General features: G+C 26.6%; 1 protein-coding gene across 1 annotated transcript in view; it reads left to right on the top strand.

The window, feature by feature from the left end:
- The window catches only part of LOC117174977 (G protein-coupled receptor kinase 2), a 112,422-nt gene that overhangs the window by 42,211 nt on the left and 53,771 nt on the right, over positions 1-16,440 (top strand). The window contains exon 3 of the mRNA XM_033364455.1: positions 15,596-15,691. Within this exon, the coding sequence (XP_033220346.1) occupies positions 15,596-15,691 (96 nt within the window). The remainder of the gene's footprint in view (positions 1-15,595; positions 15,692-16,440) is intronic.

Genomic DNA, 16,440 nt, shown 5'->3' with positions numbered 1-16,440 from the left:
ATTCGCACATTTTGTAATTCTAGAAAGTTTCCAACGAGAAATTATATAATTTTCAGGGTGGCCGCTGGACCGGGAAACCGGGAAATGACCGGGAATTTTCGGAAACCAGGAAAAATCTGGAAATGAGATTGAATTTATTTTTCGACGGGAAATTTTACAAATTTTTCGAAGAATAAGCTGTCCAAATTCGATTTCAACCATTTTTAAAAATAATTATTTGAATTGTTATTTTTTCCAATTATGATATCATTCAGTTTACAATACATAATTTTATCATCTTTTTCTTTGAAGAGTTTCCAATTTAAATTTTTGTTTCTAAGCGTAAATTTAATTTTAGGAGTTTTAAAATGCAATCTTGAATACTTAAACAATTGAAAATTAAGAGCGTGTGAAATTGAAAATTTTGGATAGAAAAAATTTTATTTTATCAACGGCAAAAATAAATAAATAGTTTTAAAAAAGTTTTTAATTATTAAAAATGTTAATGCCCGATTGAATATTTATCAACTATTTTTTAACTTAAAAATAGCTTCATAATAATATATTCGTAATTAAAGGCTTTTATTAAATTAAACATATTTTTTAGTCTGAAATATTCATTTTTGAACCCATTCAATTTGGAATTTTTTAATTAAGAAATAGAATAGCTATTTAATATTTAGCAATATTTTACTTTTTATTTTGGACGAGTAAATTCAAAACAATTATTTTCAAGTAAACAATGCAAAACTGAATTATTTGACATGGAAAGCCTTCAATCGTTAAAATTTAGATTTTGGGAGGTTCATATTAGAAGCCTTCATAATCAGTTTTGAATTTAATAATTTTGATGTAAATATAAAGCAATTTCGTTTTTCAATGTGAGATTTTTAAATTGTCTGATTTGTAGTTCAAGATTTAAACAGATAAATCATTTCAAATTAAAAAATATTTTATTCGGAAGATTTGAAATTAAAAAGTTAAAAATTGGGCTTAAAATAAAAAAAGATTAAAATTAAACTATCTGAAATGGATACATCAGTAAATGAATAATTTCATTAATTTTAAATGGTTAAAATGTCAGGTTTCCGAATTTTCATGATGAACGCTATATTTTTAATTTTTTCCCTTTCATAGGTTTTGATTTTGTAATTAAAATTGAATTGGTTGAATTTTGTGAAGTATTACTATAAATTTTGAAAATGATTAATTTTTAAGCGATTTAAATTTACTTCAAATAATTGAAATTTTAAGGTATATGTATATAAAAAAGTTTTAATATCACAATTGTTGATGAGTAAAATTATTTGCAGTTTTGAATGAAGTACGTATTCGTTTAAGTGTAAACGTTGCGGAGTAAATTTATTTTTATTTTTATCGTTTTTCAATAAAAATTACTATTTAATTTGACAATTTTCTAGAATATTTCAATTAATTTTTTCATTTTAGCAGAATTTTTCTAATCAGCTTTAATGTTAACGTATAATTTTATTATGTGATAAAGTTTAAAATTTTTAGAATTTTAGAAGCTTTTACTTCAAAAGATTCAACGTAGTTTTCAATATTAAATTGTCAAATGTTAATCACTTTAAATTTAAAACTAGTCAAAATTAAAAGTTTTCAATCTTTAATTATTTAATTTTGAGTTCTTTTAATTATAAAAAATACCATTTCAATTACTCTGAATTGTAAACGACCCAATTTTCAAAATTCGAGTCTTAAAATATTCCATTTTTAACGTTTGGACATTGTCCTATTTTTAAAATTTTAATATAAAATCATGTTAATTTCTTGATTCTCCAAGTAAAATTAAAATTTGAAAATTTTCAATTAAGGAAAAGAAGAATTATTTCACATTTAGAAATATCTGGCTTCTACTTTAAAAGTCAGTAATTGTGAATTAAATATTTAAAACTAAACAAATAAATCTAAACTTTGAACCTAACAATTTTAATTGTTATATTTAAAAAATTAATTTTTAAGTCAAATTGTTAAATTTCGATGTATAAATAACAATTGAATACCTACTGTTCTTAAATAAAATTCGAGTAAATTATGGTTATATTTAGAAATTATGGAAAAATAAAAAATTAATGAAAATTTTTTAATGATTTGAAATAATTTAAGTAAAGTATCCACGTTTACCGACAAAATCTGGCTATTTATACCAAAATTTTGGTACAAATAATGTACGGCCTAATTTAAAACAAAATATTGATTTTGGCAGATTTCGAACAAAAAATTTAGAATCTTTTATAAGAATTTTAAAACGCTTCAGAAGAATAAAAAACATTTCCTAGGAAAATTGAAAATGATTTTTTATTTTTAAAAATTAATTTAAAGAAAATGTCTAAAAACATTTGGAAATATTTAGAAAATTATCAAACATGAATGTGAAAGATTTTGAGGAAATTTTTTTATTTGGCAGAATTTAAAAAGAAATCTAGGAAAAATTCGAATTATTTTAAAAATTCTGAACTAAAATGTTAAAAATGATAATCAATGTGAAAAATTTAAAACAACATGTAAATGTTTCAAAATTTTATAATAAAATTTGGAAGTATTTGAAGAATAAAAATAATTTATTTTAGTTTTTTAATTTAAGAAATGTTCAGTATACAAAAAAATTTTATTCAACTTTTAATTTTTCTAGCTTAAAATTGCTTAAAATGATATAATTTTGAAAAAAAATGTTAATGCATTGATTGATTAATTATTTAATATGGAGCATTGAAAATGATAACGTGGATTTATATTTTTCGAACTGAATCTGAGTCTTTTAGCTCTATGATTAATAAAAATTCTAATTTTACAGTTTAACTTCATTTAATTAAAAACTGTTCAGTTGAAAAATGTTCGTGTTTTCCATTTTATGCGTGTAAATTATTAAGCATTTAATTGCAAAATGTTGAGTTAAGAAACTTTTAAATTTTAATTGTAAAAGTTCAAAATTCAAGAGTTCCATTTTGAATGGTTTAATTTTTAGCTCAGTTTTTATTACTTCGAATGAAAATTTCTTTGGCTTCAGAGTTCTATTTTTTCATTTTATTGACCGTGAAAAATGTTTGCGAGGCGGGAAAAAACCAGGAAATGAGCGGAATTTTTTTTTCTTTTATTAAAACGGCCACCCTGAGTGTAATTCAACCAAATACTTGTACCTCAACTGAAATAAATTAATTTTAAATCAAGCAGTTTTATTCTTAATAAAAAATCGGTTATACAAAAATGGCTGAATCTTTTGGAGACGAAATATTATGTTTTGCCCTGATTTTTTCTTTAAACCTCTATAACTTTTAGCCTAATTAAGATATTTATTATTTTCTTTTTGATTGAAAACTTTCCGGAAAATTGAAAAACGGTTTAAAATTAACAAAATGGCAGCGGTTTTGCTGAAAAAATTTAAAATATATTATCTCAAAAAACCCTCCTTTAAATTTTATGCCAATTTTTTTTTTTTAACTTTTGCTTTGATAATGAATATGTCTTGTAAGTTTAATTCTTCCTAAATACCTTTTGTTGTCAGGAAAACTCTTTTTTCTTGCAATCGAATTTTCTGCTTTTTCTTATAAACAATGCCAGATATGAGGAAATGTTAACATAAAAGTTTGCACATGTAAAAAAGTTCTATGAAAAATGTCTCTTGTTCTTTTGCGATATTTTTCATAGTTTGAGAGAAAAAGTAGAAAATTGCATTTTTAAGAGAAAAAATTTGCCTTTTTGGTATTAGTAGAAACTTTTTCAAAATATTTGGAAGAATAGCAAAGGTAGGGTTTACCAGAAAATTTTTTTTTTCATGTTTTCAAAATTAGAAGATATAAATAAAAAATTATTATCTTGAAAACCTCACCTTTTATATTGTGTATATTTTATATTGTGTTAAATAATATAAAAAAAAGAAAAAAGAGAGAATAGTTTGGCATTTTTGGGAATTTCTGTTGCCGGAACTGGATATTTGTCAAACATCTCCGGATGCCGATTTAATCTTCTTTCCTGTTCTAAAAAGATACAAAAAACAATCTGCAATTATCTGATAAAACCAAATCCGGTAAAGAACAATTTCAATCACTTTTTTTTTTAATTTCCTATGAATTGCGATTACACCCTGGTGGACATTTTTTTTTTACAAAAAACTAAAAACAATTTTTACAAGAATCTACAAATAAATACAATAAATTACAACCAAAATTACAGGAAAATACAACTTCTTTCTATTATTCGGAGGAATTTTGTGCTTTTTTTGTATATTTTGTATATTCCTTTATTTTATTGTAGTTTTAATTTCCTATGCAAATTTACAAAAAAGTATAACTATCAGGTTTTGTAGTCAAAAAGTTTATTTTTATGTTTTTTATCCTAGATCTAAAAAGATTAAGATTTTGACGGCAAACAAAAATTCAACAATTGCGAACGAATTGAATATGGTCGTTGACATTAAAAAACTTGAACTCTCAAAGACGATAATTTCTTCAATTGAAATTATAAAAACTTAACTGTAAAGTTAATCACTCAAAGTGTAATAATTTGGAATTTGAAAACTTCAATATTGTTAAAAAAAAAATTCGTATTCAAACACACAATAAAAAATAAACATCGTTAAACTGCAAAATTAAAAAAAAATATATATATATGTATACAGTGTACAGTTTAAACATTTAAAATAATATAAATGTACGCTATTATTTTCAATTCTATAAATTTAAGAATTAATCGACAAAATTCCAAAATTGTATCATATTAATCAATTTGAATCTAAAAACATTAATTTGTACATGAAATCTATTTTGAAATCTTTTTAAATATTCTGTTAAAAATTTTATTAAAAAAAAAAATTTTTTGAGGAATTTAGCGAGAGTTTTGTTATCTTGGAACTCGAATTTTTTTCCAAAAATTTTTGTAAATCGTGGAAGATAAAAAAGTTGCCTTAAAATATTCCACGTTTTTTTTCAAGTTTGAAAATCTTTTTAAATTAATTTCTTATTAAAAACAAATTTTTAGTTTTTCTAGAAATTTTGGTAATGAATTTTGATTCTTTTAAAACCTTTTACAATGCTTAAAAAGCTTTTAATTTTTTTGTTCAAATTCTTAAAAAATCTACCTTTTGTTTTAAATGTTTTGAAATCTTTTCAAGTTTTAAATAATCTTGGAATATTTTCAAAGCTTCTAAATATATCTTAAACTTCCTCGAATTTTTTTCCAAATTAAGAATTGTTCAATTGTTGTTTTTAAGTAATTTTTTTAAATCCTTTTAAATATGCTCCTAATATCAAATTTTCAAAATAAAAAATCCTTTTAAAATTTTCCCAGAAATCTTAAAATAAATTATTTTTTCTGAAACCTTTAAAAATCCTTAAAAAGCTTCAATATTTTATATTGATATCTTCAAAATTTTGGATTTTTAATAAGTTTCATATATTTTTTAATATAATCACTCGTGATCTGATAAGCAACTGAATTTAAGTGCGTCTCTAACATTTAATATAATTGATTAAAGTCTATCGCTTTTATTATTAATTTTTTGAAGTTTTTACATTTCCACAATCAACTACTAGTATATAAAACATAATTTTGGGTAGATTCCTAATTTTTTAACTTTTATGAAATTTTGTATTTTTTTAAAAGATTTGTAGTTTTCTACAATAATTTACGTAAAGCTAAAAGTGTTTTTATAATGTCCAACGCCCAAATTGGAGGTATGTTAGGCTAACGGAACCACATCTTCGAATCGAGTTAAAACCTATCTCATAGTTAAGGGCTCGTTTAATGTTAATTTAATGGCCTATTGCCAAATTTAATGCTGCACTATTTTAAAAAAAACTAGGGGTTACGCTAGCTTAACGTTAAGCTGGCGGAACCCCATGTGAAATAAATGTTAAATCGAATTCTGTCATATCACATAATTTAGGTCTCATTTAATGCCCCATTCCCAATTTTAGTACTCCACTATTTTTTTTTAACTGAGGGTTACGCTAGCTCAACGTTAAGCTAACGGAACCCCATGTAAAAAAATTTGAATCGAGTTCTATCCAATAATATAATTCAAGGCTCATTTAATACTCTCTAAAACCACCAAAAATTATTTTCCTAAATCCACTCCTAATACTGAAAAGCCACCCTTAATATAAATTATGTACAAATTGTTAATCTGACCATAATATAATTAAGGACTAATTTAATGCCCCATTACCAATTTTAATGCTCCACTATTTTTTTGTAAACCGGAGGTAACGCTAACTTAACATTAAGCTGACGGAACCCCATGTGAAATAAATGTTGAATCGAGTTCTATGCTATTACATAATTAAAGGCTCATTTAATGCCGTACAATAATAAAGGGCTCATTTAAAGCTCAATTAATGCCCTATTGCCAAATTTAATGCTCCACTTTTTTTTTTAAATCGGGGGTTACACTAGCTTAACGTTAAGCTGACGGAACCCCATGGGAAATAAACGTTGAATCGAGTTCTGTCCTATCAAATAATTAGAGGCTCATTTAATGCTCTCCAAAACCACAAAAAAATTATTTTCTAAAAGCCAACCTTAATACTGAAAAACCAACCTTAATATAAATTATGAAGAAATTGTAAATCTGACCATACTGTAATTAAGGGCTCATTTAATGCCCCATAGCCAAATGTAATGCTTCACTTTTTTTAAACCGGGTGTTACGTCAGCTTACCATTAAGCCAGCGTAACACCTGGTTTTTTTAATAATAAGTGAGTTATTAATTATTCTCTAAATTCGAACCTGTAAGAGACGCAGCATTAATTAAAATCTGTCAGGATTTTCGCTGAAAGTGATTGAAATCTCAATAATTGAAATTTAAACAGTATGCGGTTTAAAAAAAAGTTAAAAGACTATACTTTCTTATTTTCGTGTATCGCCTTAGCGTTCAGCCAGCATAATCCCTTTTTTCAAAAGCAGAGGATTATAATTGTTGAAAGGGCATAAAATTAGCCTTTAATGAGCCTTCAAATCTGATATGGACATATTTACGATTTGTGAATAATTTATATTAAGCCCTTAATTATGGTATGGTCAGATTTACAATCTGTGCATAATTTATAAAAAGGGTGGTTTTTCAGTATTAAGGGTGGCTTTTGGAAAAAAAATTTTGGTGGTTTTTGGAGAGCATTAAATGAGCCCTTAATTATTTCATAGGACAGAACTCGATTCAACGTTTATTTCACATGAGGTTCCGTCAGCTTAACGTTAAGCTAACGTAACACCCGGTTAAAAAAAATAGTGGAGCAATAAATTTGGCAATTGGGCATTAAATGAGCATTAAATGAGCCCTTAATTATTATATGGTCAGATTTACAATTTGTGCACAATTTATATTAATGGTGGTTTTTAAGTATCAGGGGTGGCTTTTGGAAAATAATTTTTGGTGGTTTTCGAGAGCATTAAATAAGCCTTTAATTATGTGACAGGATAGAACTCGCTCAACGTTTATTTCCCATGGGGTTCCGTCAGCTTAACGTTAAGCTAGCGTAAACCCCGGTTTAAAAAAAATAGTGGAGCATTAAACTTGACAATGGGGCATTAAATGAGCATTAAATGAGTCTTTAATTATGTGATATGACAGAACTCGGTTTCACATTTATTTCACATGGGGTTCCGCCAGCTTAATGTTAAGCTGGCGTAACCCCTGTTTTTTTTCATAATGCAGCATTAAATTTGGTAATAGGGCATTGAATTAGCATTAAATGAGCCCTTAATTATGAGGTAGGTTTCAACTCTAATCGAAGATGTGGTTACGTCAGCTTAACATACCTCCGAATTGGATACATGTTTAATCCTGTAGTTTTTTGTATAACCTTGTAGATTTTTACAACAAAGTAAAAAAAAATATTAATAAAAAGTTACACAAGTTTTTGAATTGTATAAAATTGCACTTTGTTATTAATTTCTTTACTTTTTCTATAAGGAAATACAAGAAAAGATTAGCTATTTGTATTTAATTGTATTCTTTTGTTAATTCTTATATACACGCAAAAAATGCTTTTAAGGTTACAGGATTTCGAGTTTAATAGGAACAGCATAGATTTTCTGTAAATATTACCGAATTTTCTGCAGAGTTCACAGAACAAAAGAAAATAAACTTTACATCGATTTCCGATGAAAAATTCGCTGCAAGAAAAATTAATTTTACAGGATAAACTTGAACGATATATCGGTTAAACTTTCTTTTGTTTTTCCATGACAACACATGTGTTTATGAAAAACGCGAAGTTGTCTGAATAAAACTTTATCTCTAAAAAATTTCCTGCAACAAATTTTATCCTTACTTTATTCTGTGTTTACAAAATTTTCAGTTATTTGATACATTTTTCGGATATTTTCTCTAACATTATTATACAGAAAATTTTTGCGATCCCTTTTTTAACTGAAAATCCTGTAACCTTAGCAGGGTTTTTTCCTTCTTTTACATTCTTTTTTACACAGAAAGTACATGTTATAACAAAAAATTAAGATTTGTAGAAATTTTTGTACATTGTGCATTGTACAAAAAATCCACCAAAGCGGACGATTAAAAAGCAATTAAATAGATATTTCCTTGTCACTCTAATGAAATGTTTCCGTAATTGGTTGCACCTCTCACAGAAATGATAATTTATGGTCAATTTAGTAATCTCGAATGTATAGCTATTTTAATTTTATGATTGACGTATTAATTAATTAATATCGTAATTACGGATAACATGCATAAGACAGCATAGCAGCAGACAAAGAGACAAAATATCAAGTTAGTTATTTACGCGTTTGCGAATTACCATTCACTAAATTGCAGCTCAACGCGAATGCACTTACACCAGTAACATTGAAAAGATACATGCATACATACATATATGATATCACTCTTGCACAGATTAGAGGCTAGAATGCATTTGCGAGAACACGTGCTGATTTTGATAAGTATAACCAACCACTCCTTGTGAATCGTAGACATGTATGTATGCATATATGTACATATGTATGTATGTACATAGGTATTATATTCGTACATTGTGAGGTGCAATCATATACTCTGGAGGACGTACCTAAGTTTTACGTATGCAGTATGCACAATTGCAGACTCGTGTCTGATAAATGCTGGCGAACTGACAACAAAAGTCAGCAAGTTTCTCATCTCACTGTATTCACGGTTTGTTGAGGTAAAAATCTCTCCGAAATTGAGTAAGGGACCGTACTTATATTATGTAACAGCTCAAGGAGTGAGGGGGGGGGGCGAGACAATTCGTTACTGAAACTCTTTTGTTCCTTCAAAAAAAAGGGATTTCTGCAAAAAATTCCTGCAAGAAAAAATAATTTTCCTAGCAACAAAAGCTATATTTAGCAGGCATCAAACTTACAAGATACCTTTATTATCAAAGTACAAGTTTAAAAAAGACAAATGGGACAAAATTTGAAGAAGGGTTTTTTGAAAAAATATATTTTTAATTTTTAAAGCAAAATCGCTGCTATTTTGTTTATTTTAAACCTTTCTTTCAATTCTCCAGGAAATTTTCAATAAAAAATAAAATAATAAATATCTTAATTAGGTTAAAAATTATAGAGGTTTAGAGAAAAAATCGGGGCTTTTGAAAAACAAAGCACCAAATTCAAATACGCATTACCTCTTAGATTTTTTTTAAATTCGGAAAAATACGTATCGCCCAATTTCCTCTAAAAACCATAATATTTCGTCCCCAAAAGATTTTGCCATTTTTGTCATTTTTGATTAAAAATTAATCTGTTTTAGTAAAAATGTCATCTTTTTTGGATAAATATGCAACTATTTGGTAGAGAATTAAAATATTTTGTTGAAAAAATTAGTCTTTTTGGGTTGAGTATTCAACTATTTTGTTCGAAAGATTTGGTAAAACGTCTTTCTGATTTGAATATTCAACTAATTTATTTCTGGTAGAAAGTGCAACTATATGGTCAAAAATTAAATTATCTGTAGAGAATTCAACAATTTGATTGAAAATATTGTTTTTTTTTTGGTTGAAAAATTTTTTAAGTGAAAATTTAAATATCCTATTTTTGGTTGAGAATTCATCTTTCTGGCTTGAAAATTCAACTGTTTTGATAAAATTTCTAACTATTTGGTTAAAAATTTAATTTTCTGGTGAGAATTCAACAATTTAATTGAAATTTTTTTTGAACTGCAAATTTAAGTATCCTATTTTTGATTTGAAATTTATTCTTTTTGTTTGAAAATTCAACTATTTTCATTAGAAGTTCAACTATTCGATAAAAATTGAATTTTCTGTTGAGAATTCAACAATTAAATTGGAAACTTTTTTTTAAATTAATTTTTTTTTAACTGAAAATTTAACTGTACTATTTTTCGTTGAAAGTTTATCCTGTTTATAACTCTCTTCTCTTAGGTAGTTGCTAAAAATATGTGGTTATTTCTTAATTTTCTAGCTTTGCTTTAGTTTTTTAATCATAAACAAATAATAAATAATCATAGAAAATAAAACAAATGGCTAAAATATGCTTTAAGTTAGTTATTACCTTAATCTAATTAAAAAATGGACAAAAAGCGAAAATTTTCAGAAAAAAATGCAACTTTATGACATTATTCTAAGATAGTATTCGTATAAATAATAATAAATGGTTTGAACCATTATTTCTGTTCAATTGAATTGTTTGTTGTCCTTATCTTACTTGAAAAGTGTACCAAAAGTGGAAAATTTTAGAAAAACGGCAACTTTCTATCATTATTCTCAGAGAAAATTGCTATAAGCAATAAATTGTTTATACAATTGATTTAAAAATCTAATCATCAATATAAAGTAATAGTGTATGTATTAGGAATAGCGTGTATGGAAAAACCGTAAAAAGTTATAAAATTTGAGCTAAAAACTCACAAACCCAAATTTTGACTTCTGAAGTTTTTTGGAAGTCTATAAAACATACTTATGGGCGTGACTTTTAAATAGTATTTTTGATTCATATTCTATAGATAATTTTGAAGGGAAATGCCTTCTGAGACCTCTAAATATCTTTTTTTACATCCGAACAAATTTTGGGGAAGGGGGGGGGGGTATATCCTTGGAAATTCGAGAAACAAATTTTCCAATGTATTTTTCTGCCACACAAGTGATGCCCCCCCCCCTTGTTGCCTTAATTGACATTTTCTTTTCCTATCTTTTTTAAATCTTGGTAGAAACAAAGTTGAACACTTTACATTTGAAGAAATCAGGAACTTTTCTTTCTTGAAGAAATAAATTGTTCAACTAAAACGAGCAATAAAACAACGTGAACTACAAACCGTGCTGATTTACATGAAAGTTTCGCTTGGTATCCCCCTAGGGAGGAAAACAGAAGAAGCGCTTTCGACGTGAAGCAGTTTAAAAAAAGTCTTTTTCATACATTTAATTTCCCAGCGAAAACAGTAAAGTTCTCAGTCCGCGATAGTATTATGCTGATTCGTCGTAAATGACCTCCCTCCACTAGTTTTAATGTGCAATTGAAAACTTGGCCGGATGTAGTCTGTCCTCGTATATAACTTAGCTTCAACTTTTTTGCCCTTCAAGCTTTCCTGGATCTTTTCCTTTAAGGAAAAATTTTGTCCAGGGACACAAACAGTTCTTCAGTAAGTTTTATCTATGATTCTGACATTTTCATAAATTCTCAGCGTTATACTTCCACCAAGTTCGTATAAGCACGGAAATGTTTTTCGAGCCGTTATTTCGGGACGAATGAAACATCCCGAAAAATACAATTCCTGACACTGTAAAATTCCCGACTAATACAATCTCTGAATAATGAAATTTCTGAATTGCAAAAGTCCCGAAGGTTTATAATATTACCGAATTTGAAAATTCCTGACACAAAGTTGCCCAGTTACAATATAAAATATCCGAACTAGAAAATTCCCGAATTAAAACAATTAAAATTTTGGTATAAATATTATTTACTTATTAAAAATACACTAATCAAATACAGTGAAACCCTTCAATAACCCTACCTTCTATAGTCATTTCGAGAATCGACGCCGTGCCGCATGAAGGCGGAGCGGGCTATAATGAGTTAGTTTCCACCCACCGTCAGCCCCAAAATCGGCGCTATAGAAGAGTTTCAGTGTATATTTATAAAAAACATATTTTAATCTATAAAGTTTCATCGTTATTTTTAATTCAAACGATAATTTTAGAAATTTTAAAAATTTATAAAGGATTAATTAGAATTTTTAATTTTTCTGCATTTTTACAAATTTTAGGAGAACAATATTATTTTAAAAGATATTCAGAACTTTTAAAAATATTCGAAAATACTTTAAACCTTGAGAATATATATGAAAGGTGGCTCTGAAACTAAACTTTAATAATTATAAAAAAAGCAAAAAGAAAATATTCACAGCAAATTTTTTTTCTCATAATTATACAAATTTAGGACCAGACCCACCATTCTTAGTGCTTCTTGTTTGGTATCTCAATTTTTCAACTCGATGTGGCGTTTCATGTGAATATAAGTTGGGAAATAAAAAAAGTGGCGGTAAGGTAGGAATCTGGTCACGTGACCCACTCACCATATGGCCTTACCTCAATTTTTTGAAGAAAATATTTAAAAAGATTTTGAAATATTACAAAAAATAAGAATTATCCAAAACCAATACGAAAGATTTGGAGACAATAAATTTGATAAATAATTCAAGTCGGTTTAAAAGACACTGAGGAATTCTTAAAGTTTTAAAGAGCTTAAAAATATTTTTAAACATTACAAAAGATTTTCACAATTATCAAAAACGATTAAACAATAAGTTAATACAATAAGTTTCAAACACATTCGAAAATCAATTTTGTAACAAGTATTGTATTTTCATATTAGTTGAAAATTGAATTGTTCATTGTACATATTTTGCTAGTTTCCTTTGTTGCAGATAACAATTATAATTTCATATTTATTGTTAATCCTTGACGCGGCTTATTGTATTTCTAAAAATATTCTCTACAATAAATATTGTACAATTCGTGAGAGTTTCATTAAAACAGAAGTTTTACATAGGTGAAACTTATCAATAAATAATTTATATACTTCTAAAATAATAACTGGCAATAACTCCCACAAAATAGCACTATATAAAAATGATAAGGTAAATGTACAAGGAAAAGTAAAATAGGAAATATCAAATAACCCATTTTTAATAAATAATTACATATTTCAAGTATGTAAAAAAAAAGTTACACTTACATTCTTCTTTTAAAATTATATACTTCACTTTGGGGTTATGCCTCGTTCACGCCTCAAGAAAATAAAAAATATAATTATATTAAGTCGGATGTCGTACAATGTAAAGTATATAATTTAGAAGGAGAATATAACTTTTTTTTACATACTTGAAATATGTAATTGTTTATTAAAAATAAGTTATTTCGTATTTTCTATTTTATCTTTTCTTGCAAATTTACTTTAACATTCTTTTATTACCAAGAAGATTTTTATATAGTTCTATTTGTGGTAGTTATTGCTAGTTATTATTTTAGAAGTGTATGAATTATAGGAAGTTTAAATTGTGTAAAACAACATTTATTGTAGAGAATATTTTTAGAATCACAATAAGCCGCGTCCGTGATAAAGAATAAATATAAAATTATAATTGTAATCTACAACAAATGAAAATGGCAAACACCAACTGAGCTCTTTTACATGTAAATTGAACAATTACATTTTTTACTAATAGGGAAATACAATACTTACTACAGAATGGATTTTCAAATGGGTTTAAAACTCATTGTATCATACTTTGAAGCCAAAATTTATTTCTGAAGACAATTTGGAAACAAATGCTCTTCTAAATCACGTTTAATGATATTTGAAGTTAAAAAGTACATTTTGAAGTTGTTTTAAAAATAATTCACTAAAGGATTCTTCAGAAAACAAATGTATCTTTAAATCGTGTTTAAATGTAATTTTCATTTTATTCAGCGGAAAGGAATATTAAAGTAGTTTTGAAAAAAAGCACTTTAAATTAATTTCGAAAAACATAGAAAAATTATAATTATCTAACCTTAAAGCAAATAAATAAAGAAACCTAAAAAATAAACAGTTATTTGTAATTTTTGCTTTGTATTAAAAAGTATTTTCCCTTTCAAAATATAATTTGCCTACATTTTTTTTCTTGGTTGCCAATACTTTTTTGGTTGAAACTTCAAATTCTTTTTTGGACATTTGTCTTTGGGGTTGGAAAATTCATCACATTTGGTAGAAGATGCATATTTTTTATTATAATCATTGCAACTGCTTGATTTGAAATTAAAACCTTTTCGGTTAAGGATTTAAATATTTTAAAATTCGTTTTCTCAGGTGAATTCAACTCTTTTTGATTTTAAAAAATATATATTTTTTAGCTTAAATATCAATTATCATATTTTTCTTTGAGGGTTTATACTTCTATACTTGTGAATCAAGATATTCCAAGGTTTTGTCCATAATTTTATTGTTCTCATATCTTTGAAAGTGTCAAAAAATTTACAAATTATAGTTTAATTACAGAAAATTGATGAGAAGAGAATTTCTTTCCAAAAATTAAAAAATATTTATAACTAAAATGTTCTCTTTTATCAATAATGTTTTAAAAAATTTAGAAATCAATGTTATCAAATAAAATTGCTTTTTTGGAAGTTTTAATTTACTACATTGATATGGTACAGAAAATATTTCGTCATTATTAGATAATAATAGATAGATAATAGATAAATACATATAACCTCATTTAATATAGTTAAGAGGCTAGGAATAAAATCCCTTTGTCGTTTTTAAACATTTAGTCAAAAAATTAAAAACAGAATTGTTGCCTTTATTATTAAAAAATCATTTACAATTTAAATTTTCTCTTTTAGAAAAAGATTTTTAGATTTTAAATTCCTGAATTTAAATAATCTGAAAACAGCTACTCAAAGTCACATTTACGCAGTATGCAGCCAATCAGATGGTAAAAGAAAAATAAGTGCGAGGTTTTCCAGAATATCGTTCTATCCATTTTTTTTAGATCGGATAGAAACAACAGATAATAAAAATAAATAGAAAATTCTCTACAGAAAATGCAAAAAAGTAATGGTAGGAATAAAGGAGGTCAAAGTACATAGTTAGGCGGAATGAGAAGTAGCAAGGGTGAAATGCTATATGATACATACGGGATACTAGATGCTTTGATAGACTCTTTTAAGGATTTATTGGAATGATTGTTATAATAATAATATATGTAACCAAAATAATATACTTAGCAATAATTAAATCTAATTTCACGTAAAAGTTGAAGATATTTATTGTATACATTCGTTAGTATTCTATCTAAATTATTTATATTTTTAATAACTCGGAGTAAAAAAACAGTTGAAATATTCATTTCAAATAAAAGTCTCGAGTATTTTCGACGACAATATTGGAATTTGCATTGCTCTTCTCAGTAGCAATTTCAACAAGAAAACATTACATTTCCGTGTTCGAAATACACGACAAAGGAAATGTTTTTCGATCTTGTTTCTCAGACCATTTATTTCTCTCATATTTAAAAATATATTCCAATAAGAAAGGAATAATCGTAAAAGCAAAGAATAAGAATTTATTTCCGGGAAGAAAACGATCCTCTCATGAAACTGACGTCTTTTTCCCCTTTTTTAGGTGGTGGTGACAGCAATAAAGGAAAGAGCAAAAAATGGAGGAAAATACTGCAATTTCCACACATATCCCAGTGCATAGGCCTAAAAGATAAATTGGGTAAGTGGTAAAAAAAATAGACAAATTACTATTTAAAAAAATATATTTTACCTAATGAAATTACTAGCAGGAATTTTAAATGTGATGCTTCACAAAGGGTTACACTTAATTTAATTTCTTCTCTCGTTAACGAGGATAAAAAATCCTTGCTGAGTAATGAATTTTTATTACCGCTTGCTAGCAAGCGCAAATATTTAGCTCCAAACATTTAGGATGCATATGCGTGTAGAGAGTGTAAGTGGAATGTGCAATAAAGGCTAAAGGTCTCTAACCTGAAGTACAAAAGTCTTATACTGTGAACCATTTTGTTGAAAAATTCCTTTTTCTTGGTTGATAAATAATTATTTTAACTGTTAATGAAATTCTTCCATTTTTTTTCAAAATTTAGCTTCTTGAGTACGTTTTTATTTTCAAAAATAATTATTCTAATTTAAATAATGCAATGAAAATATTATAAAATAATATTTGCGCGCTCAGCGCACGTGTTTATTTTCTAAAAAAAAAATAAAAAGTTGCAATGTTTCCTCTTATATCTCTGTTAAAAGCATTAAATCAATTACTTTACAAAATCCAACAAGAGAGATAGCGGTGATTTTAGATTAAGATAGTTAATTTAGAATCGCATGGGCGTAAGTCCTTTATGTAACCTGCCGATGTTCCGTTATCTGTTCAAATAACAAATATCCGATAGAGTTCCCAAATAGCACGTTCCCCTTCGAAGCATATGAGTTAATCGTTGTTCTGACCCT

Source organism: Belonocnema kinseyi, chromosome 6, assembly GCF_010883055.1.
Source record: "Belonocnema kinseyi isolate 2016_QV_RU_SX_M_011 chromosome 6, B_treatae_v1, whole genome shotgun sequence".
NCBI lineage: Eukaryota > Metazoa > Arthropoda > Insecta > Hymenoptera > Cynipidae > Belonocnema > Belonocnema kinseyi.
This window is presented reverse-complemented; position numbering and strand designations above follow the sequence as displayed.